The sequence below is a fragment of the Protobothrops mucrosquamatus genome, unplaced genomic scaffold (assembly GCF_001527695.2).
Source record: "Protobothrops mucrosquamatus isolate PMUCROS unplaced genomic scaffold, P.Mucros_1.0 scaffold1944, whole genome shotgun sequence".
Taxonomy (NCBI): Eukaryota; Metazoa; Chordata; class Lepidosauria; order Squamata; family Viperidae; genus Protobothrops; species Protobothrops mucrosquamatus.
In genome coordinates this window covers 165,931-187,287 of record NW_015388065.1, presented here as the reverse complement: position 1 = coordinate 187,287, position 21,357 = coordinate 165,931, and the positions used below count along the sequence as shown (strand labels likewise).

Below are 21,357 nucleotides of genomic sequence, written 5' to 3'. Positions count from 1 at the left end.
GCCTGGGAAACCCCACTGGCCGAGGAGGCTGGGGCGATGCAGCATGGCCGCGGCGGCGCTGACCGAGGCGGTTTCTAGCAGCGGCGGGAGCCTCGACGGCAGCGGGGGCTCCGGCGGCAGCAACAGCAGCAGCAGCCGGCACGAGAAGAGTCTGGGGCTTCTCACTACTAAGTTTGTATCGCTGCTGCAGGAAGCCAAGGACGGCGTGCTCGACCTCAAGGCGGTGAGCGGAGGGCGGGCGGGTGAGGGGGGAGAGGCTGGAAAGGGAAATCAGGGGGTCTGAGAGATCAAATGGAGAAGCCTCCCCTCCCCACGGGGAAATTTATCCTGCTCGGATGGAGCAGCAGCTTCCTACCTGGGTTCTGCAAGTAAAAAGAGGAGCTCGAGAGGGGGAACTCGTGTTTCCAAAACTGAGGTTTCTTCACTCTTAACAACAAAGGTTCTTTTAAAAAAAAAAAAAAAAAAGCAAGCAAGCATGCGTCCTGCATAGTTATCACACCCGTGTCACTAAATGCACCAGAAAGAACGTGTCCAGTAGGGGGTTCGTGGCCACTTTTCTCCATCATGTCTATTTTATTTTTAAAACAGCCTTGTACAGTGGTTTGCAGAGAAGACTTCCTGATTTACACCTGTGTTAACTTGCAATACCATCTTTGGGGCAAAGCCACCCTTTTCTCCTCAAGAGCTCATTTTTTTCTAGTCCCTCCTTCCCTTAATCCCTTTTCACTTATACAAACAAACCTGAGAGGTTGGTTAGCCTGTGATAAAGTTTCTGGCGAAAAGACATAAAATACTTTTCTGTAGGTTGAGCAGAGATTTATAGACTGGAGAAAGGCCTGAATGTAAATCACCCTTCTCCATGCTGTGTGTGTTTGTGTGTGGTGAATTAAGATGCTAATGCCACACTTCTCTGAAAGCTTGTGTCCATGTTCAAGATAAACACGGTAAGAGATGCAAGGGTTGTTATACTATTAATTCTTCCTGAGTAAGCAGTGGAACAATGAATGTTCCTTTGTTCCTGAGAAAATATGCCGGTAGGATTGTGGCCTAAACATTTGTGGCTTTATCAAGAAATAGGTTTGAATGAATGCAGCAGAACTTATTTTCAAATTAAAGTCATCCAGTTTCATTTGGTAAATTTATCTATCTTGTGTTAAAGAGTGAAATTAGTTTCACAGGGTAAAAGCCAGGCATCAATTGGCATTGATACTCAGCTTAGTAAAATATTGATTACATCCTGTCTAAGGCAGAAATGAATAATAGAATAATAACTTAGTTGTCACTTTGAATGTACACTAATCAGTATACATTAAAGTAAAATAATCTGTGGCCCCAACCAGCTGCTTTTTAAATCAGGATTGCTGAAAACTGGCATTTTGAATTGGAGTACTGCAATACTTTCCTAAATAGGTATGTCATAGTTCGAATATAAAACCCCATCCCAATTTTCATATAAACCCTATCCTTTTCTCCAGCCTGAATTTAACTGTGGGTCTGGCCATCAAAATGTCCATTGTTATTCAAGGGTAGGTTTACACACTTACTTAATGGTAGATCATCTTCACATGATAGTGTCTCTATGTATTAACCTTTTTTCCATTCAATTGTGCCCAATTCTCAGACTGCTTGAACAAGTTCCATTATTGGCAATGTTTTTCAGAAATAGTTTGCCATTGCCTCCTTCCTAGGGCTGACTGGTGCAATGTTACTCAGCTGGCTTTATGCCCAGGTTTGGACTATACAATCTCCTGGTTTCTAACCTGATGCCCTAATCACTGCACCAAATTGGATGTCAGTTTAAACATGATGTAAAACAAGTTGATCAATTTTTAATTAGACATGATTTAGATCCAGTGATTTCAGTACAAGTGGACTTAAACCTGACTTCAGTTATATCAACAGAGGTGGGAAAAGATTAACATGTCCCATTCTACACAAGAAATAATCCCATCATGTACTAAATTAAGGAGTACCAAGGATATATGTATCTATTTTGACAAGGGTAGAATGTTTTGACTAAGTGAATGTGTGATGTATATTGGATGTTTCTTAAGTTCCATTTTCTTCCCAATAAAAAGTATATATGATTAGATCACATGTACCAGCAATTTGTTTAGATGTTTCAGGCATCAAGCTGAAACTAGAAGATTGTGAGTTCTAATCCTACATTAGGCATGAAAGCTGGTTGGGTGAGTTTGGCCTAGTCACTCACTCTCAATCTATGATTACAGCCTTGGGCAACAAACTGCTTGGTCAATTCTTGTCCCAACCAAAACACTTGGTTGATTAAAAATGAAACAAAACCCCAAAGTGGACCCTCTACTTGCAGGAAAATGTTAAGAAGATATCATTTTACTGGAATAAAATAAGGCAGTCAACTTTTGAAGGTTAGAGCAGTAAAGGGGGCAAGGCCAAAATATTTTCATTTGTACATATAAAATGTACATGGATGGACGGACAGTCAGTCAGTCAAAGTGTTGACTTCTGGCAAAGGCCAGGACTAGTTGCTGCAATTTTCTAGGCAGGATTTTCAGAAGTGGCTGCCATTATCTTTTTCCTGGGGTTAAGAGAGAATGGCTGGCTTAAAGTTACACAATTGACTTTGTGCCTAAAGTACAAAGTCTCTTGGTTTCTACTCTGGTGTCAACCTCTACACCAAACTGACTCTCATTTTATATATGTTGGGTACATTAAACCTGCTGGAGTCTAAAATATATCTTTTACTACTTATTTTGGTAAAAAAAATTAAATATTACACCATTAATTGAAGGAGCAAAAAAAAAGATGTCATTAAAATAGTATTAAAGTAAAATTTACTTTCCTTTTAGTGAGAAAATTTAGGCAGCCTGATCTTTCAAGGGTTTACATTGGATCCATGCCAATAGAAAAATTACTGGCTTAAATCTTAGGCTGCTAATCACATTGACCGCTACTTGTAGACTGCCTTGCTTTTAGCATAACTCGGAATAAAGTAAGGTACCATGTGGCTACGAATATCTCTAATCTCCCTGATAGCAGTTGAGTTATGTGATTTTATTTTTTTGTCCATAAGGTACATAATACTCATATGGGATTTAGCTAGTGAAATTCATATTCCTTTAAAATTTAGCAAAATAACAAGTGGAAATCCACAGTAAAATTTACACTTCCATAACAAGTATATCAGAATGGAGTTACCTGTCTTTGCAACAGGGACTTGCAATTTTCCCTTCTTTTCCAGCCTTCTTAGATGAAAATGATACATTATTCTTCTGAATCCCTCTTCAAGAGGGTTCCATCATCTTTTTGACTCTTCCGCTCTCTCTCACCCAGTGGACTCACGCATGGCTAACTCCAAAAGAATTCCTTTCCATGTGGGGACTTCCATAGGCATGTTTTCAAGAGGTCACTTGTATAGGCATTTTGTTTGATTGCCCCTGTTCCACAGGCAGGGAGGGTGGTCCGAGTCCTCTAATTGTGCATCTGTCTCCTTGGAAAGTTGTGATTAATATTCCCTAGGAGGCTTGTACAAATGCACTGCAGCTGCCTAATGAGCCTCCCCTTTTGCCCTTCTTTTTTCTCCCTTCTCTTCCCAGGCTGCTGATACATTGGCTGTACGGCAAAAAAGGCGGATCTATGACATCACCAATGTTTTGGAAGGGATAGATCTTATTGAAAAAAAGTCAAAAAATAGCATCCAGTGGAAGTAAGAGAAGCAATTTATGTATACTTTTATATGCACACTGAAAATTTGAAGGATAACTTTCTTCCATTGTGGTGATGAATGCCTGACTTTTAAAGGAATTTGAATTTATTTTGTATATTTTATTTATTAGACTTCCAAGCTATGCTTTACAGACAAACTCAAGCAGTTTAAAGAGTTTACAATAGAAACTTTTTACTTTATCCTGTAATCTTGAATATGTAAATATTCTGACCAATCAGGATAGAAGACTCAATAATGCAAATTAACCAAAGTCCTATGAAAGGATGGGCTTCAGTGATTTTAAAGCTTACAAGTTTGGGCATCCACCATAAGTCACCTCGAAGCATGAGATGGTCAGGAAATAAATTATGACGATTGTACTCAAATAAAAATAAATAAATTAACAGGGAAAGAATCTATAAATAAATATGGAAGATGTCCTATTTCACTTTTCCACAATGCAAATTGCCTGCCAATAAAGCACATTAAATAGGCATTCCTGATAGACCTTACTATTCAGTTCTCAATAATATCTACCAGCAATTACCAATTTGTGTATTTTTGGCAGGCATTACACTTCAGATAGTAGGAAACTTTAGCAGAAACAGGATGTATGTTTTGTGCCAGTGCCCATAAAAAACTTCTTTTTCCTCATTATTAAGGCTTAGGTAATAGAATTTTTTCAGTTTAGAATTTCAGTATAATATATGAAAATAGATAATTTCTTTCAACATTTTTTCTTCCTTAGAATGAAATTTAACATGTTTATATTAAAGAGTGTTCTGTACAGCAATGTTAAACTCTTTGTCTCCCATGCTAAAATCAGATGAAAACACTATATTACCATTCTTTCTTTCACTTTGGCTATAAGGGGGAACTGCCAAATTTTTTGTCACTTTCAGGTACAGCTGAACAGCTTGAAAGACTGAAAACCTGCTTTTTTCCCCTGTACTTGTCACTTCATAATATCATTAATTTTTTTCTTTAAGAGGTGTAGGGGCTGGTTGTAATACAAAGGAGGTCATCCAGAGACTGAGATATCTTGAAGCAGAAATTGAAGAGCTAGAAATAAAAGAAAAGGAACTGGATCAGCAGAAACTGTGGTTACAACAAAGTATCAAAAATGTTAAGGAAGATTCCATCAATAAACAATATCCTTTGATATACAATATAATTTGTTAGAGGGTAAAACAAGCCTCCCGTGAGCCTTTCTGTACTTTTAACATTGATTCTAGAGCAGAGGTCCCCAACCTTTTGAGCACCAGGGACCGGATCCATGGAGAGAGCTTTTTCTGCAGACCGGAGGGGGCATGGTTTCATGTACTGCCTGCATCCTGTGGATGGGGCTTTGCTTGTTTGTGCGGACTGGTTTCTGGCATGCTGCAGACTGGTGCTGGTCCACGGACGGGGGGTTGGGGGTCTTAGAGATGAGATTGGGGCAGAAGACAGAGGAATTGGAATAGGATGCCCCAGTTCACAAGTAGGTTTCTGTTCCTGTTGCATTGCCTGTATATTAATTTCATACTCATTGCCTCCCTATCCCGGGTTATGTTAGTCTAGAGCAGTGTTCTCAACTTTTTCTTCACCATGGACCCCCTTTAAATAATTTTTGTGGCCACAGACCATGGCCATGGACCCTCAAGACTTAAAATTTAAATCAGAATATTTCTTGAAGCCTTCACGGACCCTCTGTAATGACATCATGGGCCCCCAGGGGTCTGCAAACCACAGGTTGCGAACCATTGGTCTAGAAGATCTGTAGGATATTCACGTTGCATTGAATTTGAATGGTTTGCAGATTTTTTTCCCCAGAGTTATAAAACTACAGAATGGCACATTTGCTTGAGACTTAGTCCCTTGTTAAAAAGTCATCACTTTTAGTCTGGTGGCTCTCAAAGTCATATTAAAATGAAACAAACCATTATTTTGAATGATGCAATTTCACTCATTGGTGATGAATGCCACAAAAATATTTGAACTATTGTTTATACTTGTTTTAAAATCTCATCAACTATACTTATGTAATCAATTTATTTTGAAGAATTCCTTGACAAGATCCACTTTTTCATATATCACTCATGAAGACATTTGTGACTGCTTCAAGGGTAAGAATGAGAAAAGATTTAAGTCTGCTTTCAAATTATGTTTTCTACATGAGACAAACAGGCTGTGTGATTAGTGCTAATTTAAGCATATACAGTAGCAGTTGTTTTTCAGAGATCTTACCTCATGAAATCCTCAGGAGCCTTTTATCTAATGACATAGATCTGCTATTCACAGTGCAGTGTGCTATCATTATTTTATACTGTAATATATAATCTGCTCTGTATCCTTAATTCTGTCTCAGAAAGTAGAGCACAATATGTTTCTGTCTAAAAATCAACAGTAGCAAATAGCACCCAGATGGGATAGTAAATAAAACTTGAAGAACACACAGGAAAGTAAAATGGCCAGTATAGACTGTCTTCTCCTTAAAGCATGACTTGTGGTTTACAGAGTTGTTGCCATGTTTTATTTGCTATGTGCATTAAAACATGGAGTTTCAGACTGAACTGAGATTGAATTGAGATAATTCATATAAAAATATAAACAGATGCATTCAATTAAGATTTGACTGTTTCTCCATAAACAGGAGATACACTACTAGCAATTCAAGCACCTTCTGGTACACAATTAGAAGTTCCTGTACCTCATGTGGTATGTAGAAATAACCATTTTGATTTCATTGGGGAACAGAATTTGTTGAACATCCATTGAACAAAGCATATAATAACTTTAAAAATGTATCTGTTTTATTTCAGTTTTATAAAGTTTAATACTATTGGTGAGTCTCAGAAATAGTTTTAAAATTGCAGCTTGGTGATATGATGGTGGTGAAAATAATGATGATTCCAGTAGAATAGTATTTGTCTTTATTAATCAACTTCAGTTCTGAAGAAGTGATATATGAGTGACTACATTGTACTTAATTATAAAATGTTAAAATGGTATATCATTGCACTTCCAGAGTCATATGTTTAGCTGGCAGCTCCTTCTGTGATTAGCCACAGATTGCATTGTATTTCTGATGTTTAATGTCTATAAATTGATCAGCTTGAAACCATGATTTGCAATGATTTGAAGTAGCACACATTTAGTATTCAAAATCACATATTAGGATTGACTTATTTATCAATCAGAATTGTGATTCAAATAAAATTTGTGATTCAAATAAAATCACAGAATTCAAATAAAAAAATGGATCATAGAATCTAATAATCAGAAGGGACCAATTAGGTTCTCATGTTCAAGCTAATGGTTAGTGCAGTAATCCAAATTAAAGCAGCTTCACATATTTTGCAAAGGAGAATTCTTTGGAGAACATTACCAAAATGTTTGTAGTGTTAGAGCCGTTTTGCTAACATTCAATTGAAATCATCTGCATTTTAAATTTATTATTCTATATTTGATAGTCAGCAACAATGGAAAATAATTCCATATCCTGTATTTATTTTAAAAAGAGCAAGCTTGTTTATCCTTTCCTCAAGCAGGAGTTCATAAATAACCTAAACAGCTATTGAACCAGAGTTGTTCTCAGGGATGGGGTTGAATGGGTTTGCCTGATGAAAGCAGTATTGTGCCATCCCAATGTAAGTCCCAACCCTTTGCATGTGCATGGTGATGTTGCATGCATGTTTAAAAAGAATAGAGCTTGCAACACAATGATAGGGCGTTCCTTTTGTCATTTTGTGAAAGTAGAATGTATGGGTGCCCATATATTAAACACAGAAAACTGCATAGCTTATTTGTTAATGAAGATTCTCAGTCATCCAGGTAGAGTTGTCTGGAAGTTGAGTCATGGCAATTGAAAAGAAGTCCAGTTGTCATAATTCAACTTGCATGGCTTATTAATCCTCAAAATATTTCATATATGGTTTTTTTGTTAAATAATGCCAACAAGACAAGCTGCCCAGCCTTGTTATTTATTAGTGCCTGGTCAGTGTATTCAGTCTCATTTTGGCACAGAGGATATGCACAATATATTTCTTTTCTAGCTTAATATAAGCATTTCTGTCAGGCATTGTTCTACCTTTCCTTTCAAAAGTGGTCTTGAGGAAGTAGAATAGACTGTGTTCTGTTCTGCTTCGTTTCCTGAATACAGTTTTGTTTTGTTTTTGTCTTCTATTTTGTCTTGATTATTATGTAGCTGCAAATACATGGGAGATGGGGAAGTGAGTTTTATTTCTCATGCATCTCTCTTACACCCATATCTTATTCACCCGTATACATTTAAAAGGAGGACAGATTCATAATGGTAATTGCTGAGGGGTAGTTAAGTTGGAAATAAAATCCTTACTTTTATCTCACTTCTAAGTAGAGATAAATCTAATTTTGTTCATTTTGTAGTCTAAAACTTTTAAAAGCAATTATTTAATATAAATACTGAATATGAAAAAACATTTGAAGGACTAAAAAATTATCTATTGACAGATTACAGAGTGGGGTTAGTAAGGATGTGATTGATTGGTTGACTGATTATGTGCCATCATATCAGTGCCCATTCTTAGCAATCACCTACATAGATTTTTTGTGATAACCTGTCCCAAATCTGATCTTCCAAGTCTTCCAATGGAGCACCTATTGCCATTATAACTGAGTCCATCCACCTTACTGCTGGTCATCCTTTTCTCTTTCTTTCCACTTATCCCAGCATTAAAGCCTTCTCCAGAGAGCCAGATTTTCACATAATGTGTCCACAGTAGGATAATTTGAGCCTGGTCATTTGTGCTTTGAGTGAAAATTCTGGGTTGATTTGTTCAATGATCTAGTTTTTTGTTTTTCTTGGCTGTCTGGGATAGTTTCAGAAATCTTTGTCCAAAATTTAAAAATGTCAATACTCTTCCTATCCTACTTGTTCAAAGTCCAAGTTAATAATAATAATAATAATAATAATAATAATAATAATAATAATAATGTTGTAAGGGACCAACTAGAGATCTTGGTCTTGTAGTCCAACCCCTACTATTCTGATTTTGAGGAGGATTTGGATATGGTAATACTAATACTCCATTTTTTTTAAAAAACAACAACAACTGTTTTCTGAATTCTCAGTTGCATGTCAGCTGAACTTGTGTTTTTCAGTTGGTCTAAGATAATTGCCTTAGGATGAATTTTTAAAATCAATAATTTTTCTGGAATCCTGCTCCAATTCCTTATTCAGAATAAATTCCATATCTGTATTCACTGCCAGAGCGTTCTCTCTTTGCCTTCCTATGAAAATATTAGATATGGAAATATAAAATACCTTTATTATTGAAGAATTTTGCTTTGTGGTTGTGCATTTTACTTGTCTGCAATATTTTACTCCATTAAACTGCTAAATAAGTAAATGTTACGTAAAGATAATTTTATTAAAAAAATGCCAATTCCATGTTGAACAGAAACGAGATGTTAAGTATGTTAGCCAACTGATCCCTTACTATTGCAGTTCAAAACTTTCATTTATAATTTTGAATGGAATCAGTTTTAATTGACTATTGATTAGTACGTCTGTTTTCATATAAAGCATGTTAAGACTTTCATTTTATCTTACCACTCTCTCTAAAGGGACAAAAGAAATACCAGATCAATCTAAAGAGCAGTCTGGGACCTATCCATGTATTGCTCATTAACAAAGAGTCCAGTTCTTCCAAGCCGGTTGTTTTCCCAGTACCTCCACCAGATGATCTCCTTCAATCTGCAGTTCCACTGACTTCCCCTAAACCAAATGCAGATCCCCAGAGATTACAAGAGCAATCCCTTCCACAGACCCCAGTGACAGATATGCCAACAGGTGGGTATAGAAACTCTTTTCTCTCTCAGAAATTTGCCCAGATGTGGTTGTATCCTGTATAATTTTTTAGACTACCTTACTAGGTTATTTATTTATTTTGTGTCCTATCTAAGTAAACGATTAGGATGATCATCTTAATATATTTATTTAATATATTTGCTAAGGAGAGAATTCTAAACTAAGCTAGTACTATTAGAAAAGATATTTTAATTCCCAGTGCTAGTGGAGCGTGGTGGCTTACGTGGTTAGGATGCTGGGCTGACGATTGGCAGGCTTGTGTTCAAGACCTAGTTACTGCCGTGGGACAGGGTGAGCTCCCATCACTCATTCCAGCTCCTGCTGACCCAGCAGTTCAAAAGCAGGTGACTGTGAGTAGATAATAGGTACTACTTTGATGGGCAGCTTAACAGGGACCCCCAACAGGACATCCCCCAGGCAATGATGATGTCATCGGCTAATCCTTTCAACCCGGAAATTCTTCAGTGCGGTTGACACAACTGTAGTAGCAATATTCAAAAGTGCTGTCTATTAAAACTGGCCAGCACTTTGGATTCAGTTCCAAGAAGCTGCTTCAGCTTGCAGCTGCCCAAGTATAGCCTCTGTATTTAGCTCTTTAAAAGGGGTTTTCCCCAGGATTCTGTGCAAGATACAGCTGCTTTGTAACTTTACATTCATTTCCCTACATACTCCAGAATATCAGATCTGAACCACTGGGAGTTTAACTGTCAAATCATCTACACCAGCAGTCCCCAATCTTTTTGGCATCTGGGACTGGTTCCCTGGAAGATAATTTTTCCATGGATCAGAGGGGGGAGAGGGAGGAGTGTGCAACCTAGATCCTGCACATGTGCAATTTTGCTCGCCTCCAGCTGTGCGGACCAATTCCTAACAGGCCGTGGACCGGTACCAGTCTGTGGTCCAGGGTTGGAGACCCCTGATCTACACTGTTTTATAATGAGAAAACTATTGAGACCCAAGTACACAACTTCCAGGTTGTGCACTTAGGTCTCAATGGTGTTCTCATTATAAAAACAGTATTGAGTCACCTCAAATCAAAATTCTCTAATCATGTGTGAGTGTGAGAATATCTTCATATACGAGGAAGTTTAAGCATGGTATTCTATTTGATCTGCACTGAAATGAAAGGAGACTATTCCTAATTACCCATGGCTTTGCATTCTACCCAAGCTGAGATACTATAGTTTCCAGTTTTAGAATTGGTGACCTTAAACCAGCCTTTCAAATTTGTTTTAAAATTCCAACTTGTTCTGAACAAAATGTGAAAAATAGCTAACTGGAAACATAATTTGATCGTTGTCCATCATCAAGAAAACGACAAAAGGGGTCTGTATAAATAAAAAGGTTGTGATACTGAGTATGGTCTCTGCCTTGAATTATTTATAAAACAATAAAGGTGGGAAATAAATAAACTTTTTGGAACTACTAGGTAGTGCAATTAGCTAGCTAGTTACTTATTTATGTACTGTGAAAAAATGTTTTTTGTCTCTTTTATTGTGTGTCTTCTTATGCTGATACTGGTAATTAAGTGGTGGCACAGATCACACACACACAAAAATGAAAATTTAAACAACACTCCAAATCTTGCAAAAATGCCAAATTAGGTGAGATTTTGGGTTTTGACTGAAATAATATAAGAGCATGCTGAAATCTTGCAGTATTTCATTAAAAAAATAGAGGTTGTCAACCTGTGCTCTTTATCAATATTTGTTTATTGCACTGAACTACCATGTTGGATTTTAACTTGAAAAATTTCCACTACTCTAGATATCAATTTACAAGGAAGCCCAGCTCCTGAAACACTGTGTGCTAGTATTCCAGATTCTGAATTGTATGATACCCTTGTAACCGAAACCACGCCTAGCTCAACAACCCTCCCTTCTTCCTTCCTTCCACTGGATGTCAATAGTATTCTAAAGTCGAACACATTTGACATAACAAAGATGGATGAACCTGGAGGTAAAGATCATATTACCTTTATTTATTTGATTTTTACTCCTGCCTTTATTATATTTATAAATAACTCAAGGTGGCAAGCATACCTAATACTCCTTCCTCCTATTTTCCCCAACAACAGCCCTGTGAAATAGGTTGGGCTGAAGGAGAGTGACTAACCCAAAATCACTAGGCGAGCTTTCAAGTCTAAAGTTGGACTAGAACTCTGTCTCCTGGTTTCTAGTCTGGTGCCTTAACCATAAATCAAACTAAATCTAACCATTTAATGTTAATTGGCAATATCCAGAAATCCAAAACTTGAATTACACTTTTCTTCTTTAGTAAAAATGCTTAGCTGCTTTATTTTAAAAAAATTAGAAGTCTTATAATTGATTTTACTTCTGGGGTCAAGCCTTTTCATCTGTACCTATTTTATAATTACTGCATATGGTACTGAGTCAAAAGTCCATGTCTGACTAGATGTAGGATAATATAGCCAATTCCTTGCATCTATAGTGCAATATATTACATCTGAGGGATAATTCTTACTGCCAATATCTGCTTGACCAGCTTTTCCTTTATGACACCGCAGAGATACTCAGATTGGCTAACAGCTATTGTAGTGGTCCAGATAGATGACACAAATGCTTGCCCTCATCCTGGGAGCAATAAAATGAAGAACTTCTATCTGTTTCAACAACATCCTGCTTTCTGCTTCTCTCCAAATCTTTACTTACGCTTTATAGATAAATCTTTGGAAAGGGAAGTACAGAGAAAAGGAAGATTGTGGCTAAGAATGAGACCTCCGTAGTTTAGGTTAGCCCTGTATCTAGACGGATATAGCATGAAGAGAATACAGTATTCTAAATAATCTTAATACTCATTTGTTAGAATCAATATTAAAAACTATACCACTTGCATATTTGTTTTGCCCACAATTTTTGAAAATATTAGGTTATAAGGATTGCTAATATCCCCATTTTTGATAAAGTACTTCTCAAACTCTGTGCACATTATGAAAATGTTTTAAAGCAGTTTTTTATTGTCTCCTAGTTGATCCTTCTAGCTGGTGGCAAAGGCCTTAGTTTTGCTCTTTATAATTGCCATGTGGTTAGTGTTTTTTTTATCCTGATCCTTGTAACTTGAGATCACAGTATTGGGTGTGGGACAGCTTTGTGTTCATTTCACCAAGAGTAGCTTACATAAAGTATTTAAATCCAAAATAAAGCTTTGAAGAAATTAATTGAAGCTAGATTTCCTGGGTACTGTATTTTACTAAAAATAGATCATAATCTTGTAACTTTTATTCATTGGCTAAATTCGTAATATCACACATGTTGAGGCAGGTTATCTTTTTGAAAGTGAAAAATGCTTTGTGGGAGTTTGAAGGTTAATGAGTTTGTTTAATAAAATATGTGTGTTAGATTTGTCAGGCTCAACATACTATTTCATGTTTTCACTTTTTTGGCATTACAGTAGAAATTAGGGGAGGTTAAATGAGATGTTCTGATTTTGTTTTGGTTTGCCATTTCTGCATATGCCTAGTTGTGAATTTTCCTTTGTCAACAGGTGTAATTAACAGTGATATCATTGATGAACTGATGTCCTCTGATGGTAAGTTTCTTATATTATAAAATCTGATTTAAAATTACACTAGTTTGCACAAGTATTAGTTCATGATTCCATTTTTGGATGGATGTGCACCAGTAACAATCAATTTCATTCTTACGGTGTAAAAGATTTGGGCACTGAATTTTCCACCTAACTAGTGGCATCTATATTTACTACTTCCATTAAAAACATTGCAATGGTGACATTTGCTAGGAAGCACCTATAGTCCAACCAACCTGTGGTAGCCATTAACAGAATGCAAATTTGTAGAACACTTCTTAGCGGTAAATATAGAAACACTACAGAAGCACTACGCCGAAGGTCATTAGCAGCCATTCTGCCTAAAACCAACAGGAATCCATGAAGACTTGTTATCTCTTTTGAAACAACCTCAGCAGGTTCCTGTTGGAGCAAACCCCTGGTCTCATCTAGATCCAGCAGTTTTTTCTCACAGTGGCCAATTAATGGTAAATGGAAGCCCAGCAGAAGGCTTTCAGAAGCAATCAGACTTCCATCAAAGCTAATAGCCTTTGATCTTCATGACTTTCATGAATTAGCCCTTTTTTTTTTAAGCCAGCCAGGCTGTAGCCAGCACATCTTATGACAGAAAACCATTTATCACTTTGACAGGACATCCATTGCATTGAACTGGAGTACCACTTGCATGTTGAGTATGTATGACTAAAGTAACATAAGCAAAAGAATACCAGTGAATGTTTTTTATTTTTTTAAATACGAAACTCTTATTTTGGAGGAGAGTGAAAATGAAAACAGCTATTACTTTAACATAGTTAATCAAAATCTAAGCCAAAATTTTTATGTTGCCTAAATTTAAACAGTAATTCCATATTTTGGGGCAAACTAAAGTAAGGTATTTACTAACCTCTGGCATTCCTTCATACAGGGTAATTCAGTTCAGTGTTAAAATACACATTTTTGTTTCTTTTCCTATTATTTTTCCACCCATTATATAAAATTTTGAATTAGTCATAGGTTTATTCTGTCTACAGCAAATAAATATAATAATGTGCAAAATCCTTTTATCTTACATTTTTAATGTCCTGAGAGAAACTTTACCAATAACATTAGACAGTAGAGATTTAAGTTTTTAAATCACAATTTCACTTTAAATTATAATTTCAGCTAGTAAGTGTAGACCAGTGTCTCAAATCCAGCTCTCTGTTGATAAATAATTTGGCTCCTAGCTATGCATAGACTAAAAGGTTGAAAATTTTCTTTGTTTTAAAGACATCTTGGAATATTTCCTCAATTGCTTGACTACTGCCACTTTGGGGAAGATTAGTTTCCCAATTCATTATATAAAATCCAGGTATTCCTTCCAACATTATTGTATCCACTTAGGTAAATAGATTTCCAGTGTTGAAAGCTATGCCTTCCATTCTGTATCTGGAACAAAAAAAAAAGACAAAGGAAAACCATTTTTACTATAAAGATATCCAAATCCCATTCTTACTATTACTTCAAATATTATGCATAAAAATCACATTTTAAAATGATACAGGAAAAAAAACATGAAAAAATTGCCATGAATTCCTTAATGCTTTGTATTACCTACGGGTGTTATGTGCCTTGCACACAATGAAACTTGGTTGGAAGTTACTATGAAGTATCTAAAAATCCCAATCGCAGAGAAATAAGCCTTTGGAGGCCTGGCCAAACTTCAGCCTCACCCTTTACTTTTTATTTGTTACTTAAATTCTGCCTATAGATAATATTGGCTTAATAATTTAGCATATCTATTTCATTAAATACTTGGTAGTACTAAACTGCATTGTGAAGTACTTACTTGCTTTGAAAAATCATTTGTTTTGTCTGAATTTAAAATTAATAAAACTAGAACTGAAATAACTCAATAGCAGTATTTATTCATCACAGAAAATTTGTGAACTATAAAAAATATCTTTATTATTTTTAAGAAAAGGAAAAGATATACAAAAAGGAAGCAAGGGAAAAAAGCATTTGATAGTAGAATAATATACCAGTGATAAACATCTTACACTAGTTTTCTTTAATATTACATATGAATTTAATGTTTTTCTATCACTGACATTCCCATTGTTGTTTATCAATCATTACATCTGCATTCTGCATACAGAATGTTGTATTTAACTTGTTTGGTTTCTGAATCATTTCTCACCATTTATAAATAAGGCAAATTCTCTGAATTTTGTGTTAAGGTTTATTAAGTCTGTCAAGACTGTGAATTCTGTTTCTAAATACATTAGCCTGATAGAAAGGCATATGAACAACATAAATATTTGAGGAGCTAGTGGCATAAGATCCTCCAAATTCTAGAATAGGAGTAAGATTCGTATTTTAAAACCTGGAACTAGATAAGGAACTATGTAGTATTAGTGGTGCTGAGACCAGAAAGGAGAATGGCAATAATCCACTTGCATTCACACAGTGAATCAATATAATTAATGCTTACTGTGCTTGAATATTAACCAAGCATAACTTAAGATATTGTCTTACAGTTTTTCCTCTGCTACGACTATCTCCAACACCTGGAGATGACTACAGCTTCAACCTGGATGATAATGAAGGAGTCTGTGATCTCTTCGATGTTCAGATCTTGAACTACTAGATTTGATGCAACCAGATTTCCTTATCTACCTCTAACTATGTAATACAGTAGATGCAATTTTATAATTCAAGTATTTAAAATAATGAATGCAAAACTCCATGATTGACCAATGCTGGGCATACATTTTTTAAAAAATAGTTTCTAAATGTAATGAAATGCAGAGTTGATACTCAAAGAACTGTTAAGAGTATCTCAGTGCAGTTACTTACATTTTTTTAATTTTTTTTTTTAGGAAGCAGAATTCATAATTCTACTTCTCTGCTTCTATTAAAGCTAGCAAATCTGGTGTCTTAGGAACTCCCTATAATCATTCTGAAATTTTGGCCATATGTTTCAAACTTCCACTGCCATTTGTAAAGTAAAGGACAGTTTCTTAGGTTATGTTCTCTCCCAATTCCCTGGGGTGAATCCCAAAAACATTCTGTGGAGTGCCTTCTTTATTAGCACTTTAAATGTCTTTTTTCCTTTATTTCTCACATTCCTAGATTAAGGAAAGCACTATTTGTAGTTCATATTAAAGAACACCAATACTTGTATATTAACAAGATTTTTTAAAAATAAAAACTATACAAAGATTGCTTGTGACATACCAAAAGATGTAATTTTCACATCAGTATATTGTTTTGTGCTACAACTGAGAAAGTAAGTTAGCAGCAGCATCCACATTAGCCGGTTTGTCTTCCTGAGACATTGGAATCTGAAGAAGGGAAACACATACAGCTTGAAATGTTCTGAGTGCTAAAGATTTCATCAGCTAATATGGGCTTTTCTTAGGGATACAGTTGTCAAAACATTTACTTAAGATATTTCAGAAGAAGTAACCAATGCTGCTTCTGCTCAGACTTGCAGAAATGCACGCTGTCATTTTTTTTAATGTCCTCTAGTCTGTCTTCATTGGGTTGGATGGGGAGACATCACAGTTTGCAGAAACACGTTTCAGATATTGCTACACCAAAATAGACTGTGTGAATACCATAAGAAAAGCACCACATGATCTTTGCAGTTGGGAAATCTGTTTATCAACCTCAGGGTTAGAGAATATTTCAGGATGCTTTTCTCCTCCTGCCTAAGTAATAATTGAGATAACTTGTTCTGAGGTGCAATATACACATTTTAGCAAGGATAGGGACAAAACCATAGCGACAAGATGCCCTGACCCTCTGCAATATATCATGACCTCAAATAGGATTGGTCAGATTTCCATCTTCTGGAAATTAGAAAGCTCAAAAACTACTGTGCAAAGTGCTCCCTATCCACTTGACTCTCAGACATAGGGTCAGGAAGAGTGAAGTTTCACAGAATCTCTCCAAAAGGTAAGAGAATGTATTTGCCTTTGTTTGCAAAAACATCTTACTCTTGGGTAAAAATGAAAGCAAAAAACATCACTCCTCTCTGCCACTTTTGCTGTGTTGACTATTTTTATCAGAAAGGATCAGTAAGGTGTTTAAACAACCAATCTTTGGTTAAATCATTCCCCAAAAAAGATACAAGGATCAGAATTTGTTTCCATATGAACGAACTCTTACCTGAAGTTTCTTTGAAGAATCTGATGGAACAGTTTTGGACAATTGTTTAACATTTTTCTGTATTTCTGTAAATACCTTATCTATCTTGTGAACTTTTTCATCATTCACAATATTTATCTTTTGAGAAAAAAGAAACAATTTAGTCTTTTTTACATCAAGGCAAAACTAAAGCACAAAACTACAACAACTCTAATGAATCTGTTTAATTTTTATTAACTTACAATAAATCGTAAATGTTTTGGACAAAAGGAAGCCAATCAAGATAAGCATTTCATAAAGTTTTTCAGTTTTCTTTAGCAGAAAGAGTTAAATATTTGATCTTTAAAACCTAGGATCCTAAGTAGTCAAAGGAATTAATACATCAAATCCATAATACTTTTGCTACACGTTTGTGACCACTGAAATCCAAATTACTGCATTCCCACGTTACATTCGTATATCTTGACTTCTGATAAACTGACTCCATAATTGCTTTTTTAAACATTAGCTGTGGCTCGGACTCTGAATATCAGTTGCAGGGAAACTGATCAGTTTTAGGAACTGATTGATTTTTAGGAAAGACTGTCTTATTGACCAATTAAACTTGTATTAATTACCAATATGAAAAAGAAGCAATTTGAGGAAACTGATCGTTTACAAAAGGCTTAAAAGAGGAAAAACAGGATTGTACTTGCTTGTCATAATCCTGACTTAGTCCATTCAATAAAAAATGTCTATATGTCGAGACATTTTAGCACAATTATCTTTCATAATGGGAATTCCCAATTGCATATACCAAACCTATGTATAACCTGTATCTTCCCAACATACTTTCTCTAGTCCTCTCAACTGCTAAAGTCTGATTTTCTACCATTTGGAATTTGGAAACAGGTAAGTCCTAAACTACAATTAAGAAGTTATCAAAAAAGCCTAAACTCCTTTAAAGCTTATGTCCAACTGCCACTGTGTTTCAGCTCCACCTTCATGATAAATTTAGCTGCCAAGATTGTTTAATCCTGTCCTGTACTGATGTTACTTGTAAAATAAATCCTGTTAGATCCATTCAAAATGCTCACAGTATTTAATTGAACATTCTATTCTGATGGTTGCTAAGCAAGCAGAACATGTTTATTAGCACATTCTTGCTTGGGTTCCCTAGGACTGGTGTTGAGAAATATACCGTATCTGGCAATAGAGATAATAAATAGCGGTCTTTGTGAGTTTGGCCTCTTGGCATTCATAACTATATTCTGGTAATAAATTCATTATTTAAATATGCACAAGCAGATTTATTTCTACTTACCTTGTAATTCTCACCAGTGAACAACCTTGAGTTAATCCCTTATTCTAGTATTTGGAGGTGCAAAGTGTCACCTTTTATCCAAGATCTCGTCAAGCATTTCTGTCATGTCTCCCTTTGCATTTTTTCTAAATTAAAATTGCCAAGCTATAATACTTCATTTTCTATGGTGTTACACCTATTGGTGTAAGCTGCTTATTCTGTAGGTTCTCTGCATGTTCTCCAACTCTGCGATATTTTTTAACCAATGTGACAAGAACACAGCAATTTTTTTCAAATACTGACTGAATTGGATAGCCTTATAATTGTATAAATAAATGTAGCACAGTTTTGTATACAATTGTTGGCAATGCAATTTCTATTTGTTTGGCTAAGAAATCCCAACACAAAAATGTGTTTTTCCCACCTACCATATGGGTTCAACATCATAGCAACCTTATAAATCACACATAAAGCTCCATTCTAGGAAAGCATGGAAAATGTATTTTATTCACTTTTGGAACATTCCCATAGCTTAAGTGTTCTTGATGCATGAGACTTAAATTATCAGAATTCCTATAAAAAATATTCCACCAAGGAAAGTGACTTTATATAAACATAGACCTGGGAGCACAGCTTCTGTAGCTAGATAACCAAAGTATTATGATTGTTCAACTCAACAATTTAACGTGTACAGTGCAGGCACAGATTTTTTAAAAGTATCACAATCATCTACATACCTTTTTTAGGTTGGTTGCCACTGGCTTTGCTTTACTTTTAGCCTTTAGTATTTTTTTATTGGCTATATGGAATACATTGGCCTGTTTCGGTCCTTTTATCTTATTCTTGCCCATGACCTAAGAAATACTTTAAAATTTTGAAATAATTAGTCAAAGACTCAAGTGAATGATTTAACTAACAGCTACTTCACTAGTTGGAAAAATATTATTTCTGGTATATTCATTATTGAATGAATTATTGAATGATACATTTTCAGAAGGAAACTTCTTCCATCAATTGCTTCTTGCTGTGATCAATTTTTTATTACAAATATATTATTTACTGTGCCTATTTCTGCATGATGAGGCTCCTTTTGCCTAGCTCTGGGTAATGTGCTAGATCTTTTGGCATCTTTAATAATAATGATGATATTGACTTTATTCACTAACTTAATTAAAGAGACTTCCTAAATTAATTAATTGTAGGAAAAATTAAAACCTGTAGAAAAGAAAAGGAATGGGCTATATGGGCAGAGCATTCTATAATGTTGACACCATCCCACCTTTTAAGACACAATAAAGCCATTTGGGCACATGACTGACATTCCTCTGTATTCATGGCATCTTTCCCAATGACTAGTTAAACAGGGAAGTCATTTCTGTTGACTTTCCATCCACCAAGCGCAACCATGACCTCGTGTTTCTCTCCACCAGAGAGGGGTATGTGTGTGTGTGTGTGGGAGTTTAAAGTCCCTCCACTGGGGACTTTAAAAAGTAATCAGCATATCAGAATCAGCATATCGCAAGTGGAGTGGTTAGGGCAGGGGTAGGCAACCTTGGCTCTTTTATGACTCGTGGACTTCAACTCCCAGAATTCCTGAGCCAGCTATGCTGGCTCAGGAATTCTGGGAGTTGAAGTCCACGAGTCATAAAAGAGCCAAGGTTGCCTACCCCTGGGTTAGGGCTTACTCATCCCTACCCTTCTTTGCTCCTTGTTTATCCCTTCTGTGGCTGTGAGAAGGCCACAAATGTTTAAAAATAATATAGACATGGGAATATACAGAATACAGTAATCTCATTTCTGCAAAGCTGCTCAACTTTGCTGGCAAGAGATGGCAAAGTTAACCTAGAAACTTATCAACTTTCTAGATAATACAGAGGTGACTGGAAAAGGTAACTCTCACTCTTCCTGCTGACTGGCTTTAGTAACAGCGCTGGGGCAACTCACAAGTAAGGAGTGAATTAAGGGCCCGGGTGAAATGAGAGACAAACAGGACATAACATTCAATATACAGATTCCCCAAGGGTTGGAAGGCACATTTGCTAAGAGTTGAGCCCGCCCCGATGCCCACCGTTGCCATAAAACGGAATTTACGATCTAGCAAACTTACTTTTTATTCTGTCTGGGGAGAAGGGGAGCTGCAGGCGAGCGCTTCAAAAAAAAACCCAAGCGGGGACAATGTCCAAATCGGGTCCCTCCTAGACTTTAGCTCTTTTTCGCAACGGCGTGCGCAACCCCCAAGACGCCATCCGGAAGCCGGTCCACGTGGATGCGAAGCTCCTCCTCTTCGGACTCGGCCAAGAGCTGCTGCGCAAGCGGTCCGTCATTGGTGCGCGACGGGATTGTTTTCTCTCGCCCCCGTCCACCTCCAGCCCGGGTTTGAAGCGCTTCAGGGCGGCCTTGTCGCCCTTCGACGGGACTGGGGGACGTAGTCTTCGGCTCCGACTGCGAGAGTGGGTGTTACTAGAGCAGGGGTAGGCAACCTCGGCTCTTTTATGACTCATGGACTTCAACTCCCAGAATTCCTGAGTCAGCATAAGCTGACTCGGGAATTCTGGGAGTTGAAGTCCATGAGTCATAAAAGAGCCGAGGTTGCCTACCCCTGTACTAGAGCAACTGCCAGCCTATCCATTTGGGCTCGCAGGCGCTTCGTTTTGAATAAGTCCAGCTGGTACAAGTAGACCTCGACTTACAACAGTTCACTTAGTGACCGTTCGAAGTTACAACCGCACTGAAAAAAGTGACTTGAGACCATTTTTCACATTTATGACCATTGCAGCATCCCCATGGTCACGTGATTTACATTCGGAAAATGGCGAAAAATTCACTTAATAAATTTCTCGGCAACATATATTTGAGCTCAATTGTAGGTGTAAGGTGAGGACTACCTGTAGAGACAGCTGG

General features: G+C 36.5%; 2 protein-coding genes across 2 annotated transcripts; one reads left to right on the top strand and one right to left on the bottom strand.

Annotated features, from left to right (window-relative positions):
- Positions 1 to 43: 43 nt before the first annotated feature.
- On the top strand, positions 44 to 16,232 carry E2F5 (E2F transcription factor 5). Its single transcript, XM_029285616.1, has 9 exons — positions 44 to 223; positions 3,576 to 3,685; positions 4,675 to 4,836; positions 5,747 to 5,790; positions 6,318 to 6,382; positions 9,272 to 9,497; positions 11,283 to 11,474; positions 13,020 to 13,064; positions 15,560 to 16,232. Exons 1-9 carry the CDS (start codon positions 44 to 46, stop codon positions 15,667 to 15,669), a joined length of 1,134 nt encoding a protein of 377 aa, XP_029141449.1. The 3' UTR covers positions 15,670 to 16,232.
- On the bottom strand, positions 13,766 to 20,752 carry RBIS (ribosomal biogenesis factor). Its single transcript, XM_015823669.1, has 5 exons — positions 20,564 to 20,752; positions 19,194 to 19,320; positions 17,196 to 17,312; positions 16,260 to 16,366; positions 13,766 to 14,468 (listed from the first exon to the last, which is right to left on the bottom strand). Exons 2-4 carry the CDS (start codon positions 19,305 to 19,307, stop codon positions 16,298 to 16,300), a joined length of 300 nt encoding a protein of 99 aa, XP_015679155.1. The 5' UTR covers positions 19,308 to 19,320; positions 20,564 to 20,752; the 3' UTR covers positions 13,766 to 14,468; positions 16,260 to 16,297.
- Positions 20,753 to 21,357: the final 605 nt, after the last annotated feature.

Bases quoted from the DNA above. Each gene is read 5' to 3' on its own strand.
- E2F5 (XM_029285616.1), top strand. From the start codon at position 44: ATGGCCGCGGCGGCGCTGACCGAGGCGGTTTCTAGCAGCGGCGGGAGC. The intron at 224-3,575 runs GTGAGCGGAGGG...TTCTCTTCCCAG, and splicing joins GCGTGCTCGACCTCAAGGCG to GCTGCTGATACATTGGCTGT. The intron at 11,475-13,019 runs GTAAAGATCATA...CTTTGTCAACAG, and splicing joins AAAGATGGATGAACCTGGAG to GTGTAATTAACAGTGATATC.
- RBIS (XM_015823669.1), bottom strand. From the start codon at position 19,307: ATGGGCAAGAATAAGATAAAAGGACCGAAACAGGCCAATGTATTCCAT. The intron at 17,313-19,193 runs GTATGTAGATGA...TTTTCTCAAAAG, and splicing joins TGGCAACCAACCTAAAAAAG to ATAAATATTGTGAATGATGA. The intron at 16,367-17,195 runs GTAAGAGTTCGT...TCCCTTCTTCAG, and splicing joins ATTCTTCAAAGAAACTTCAG to ATTCCAATGTCTCAGGAAGA.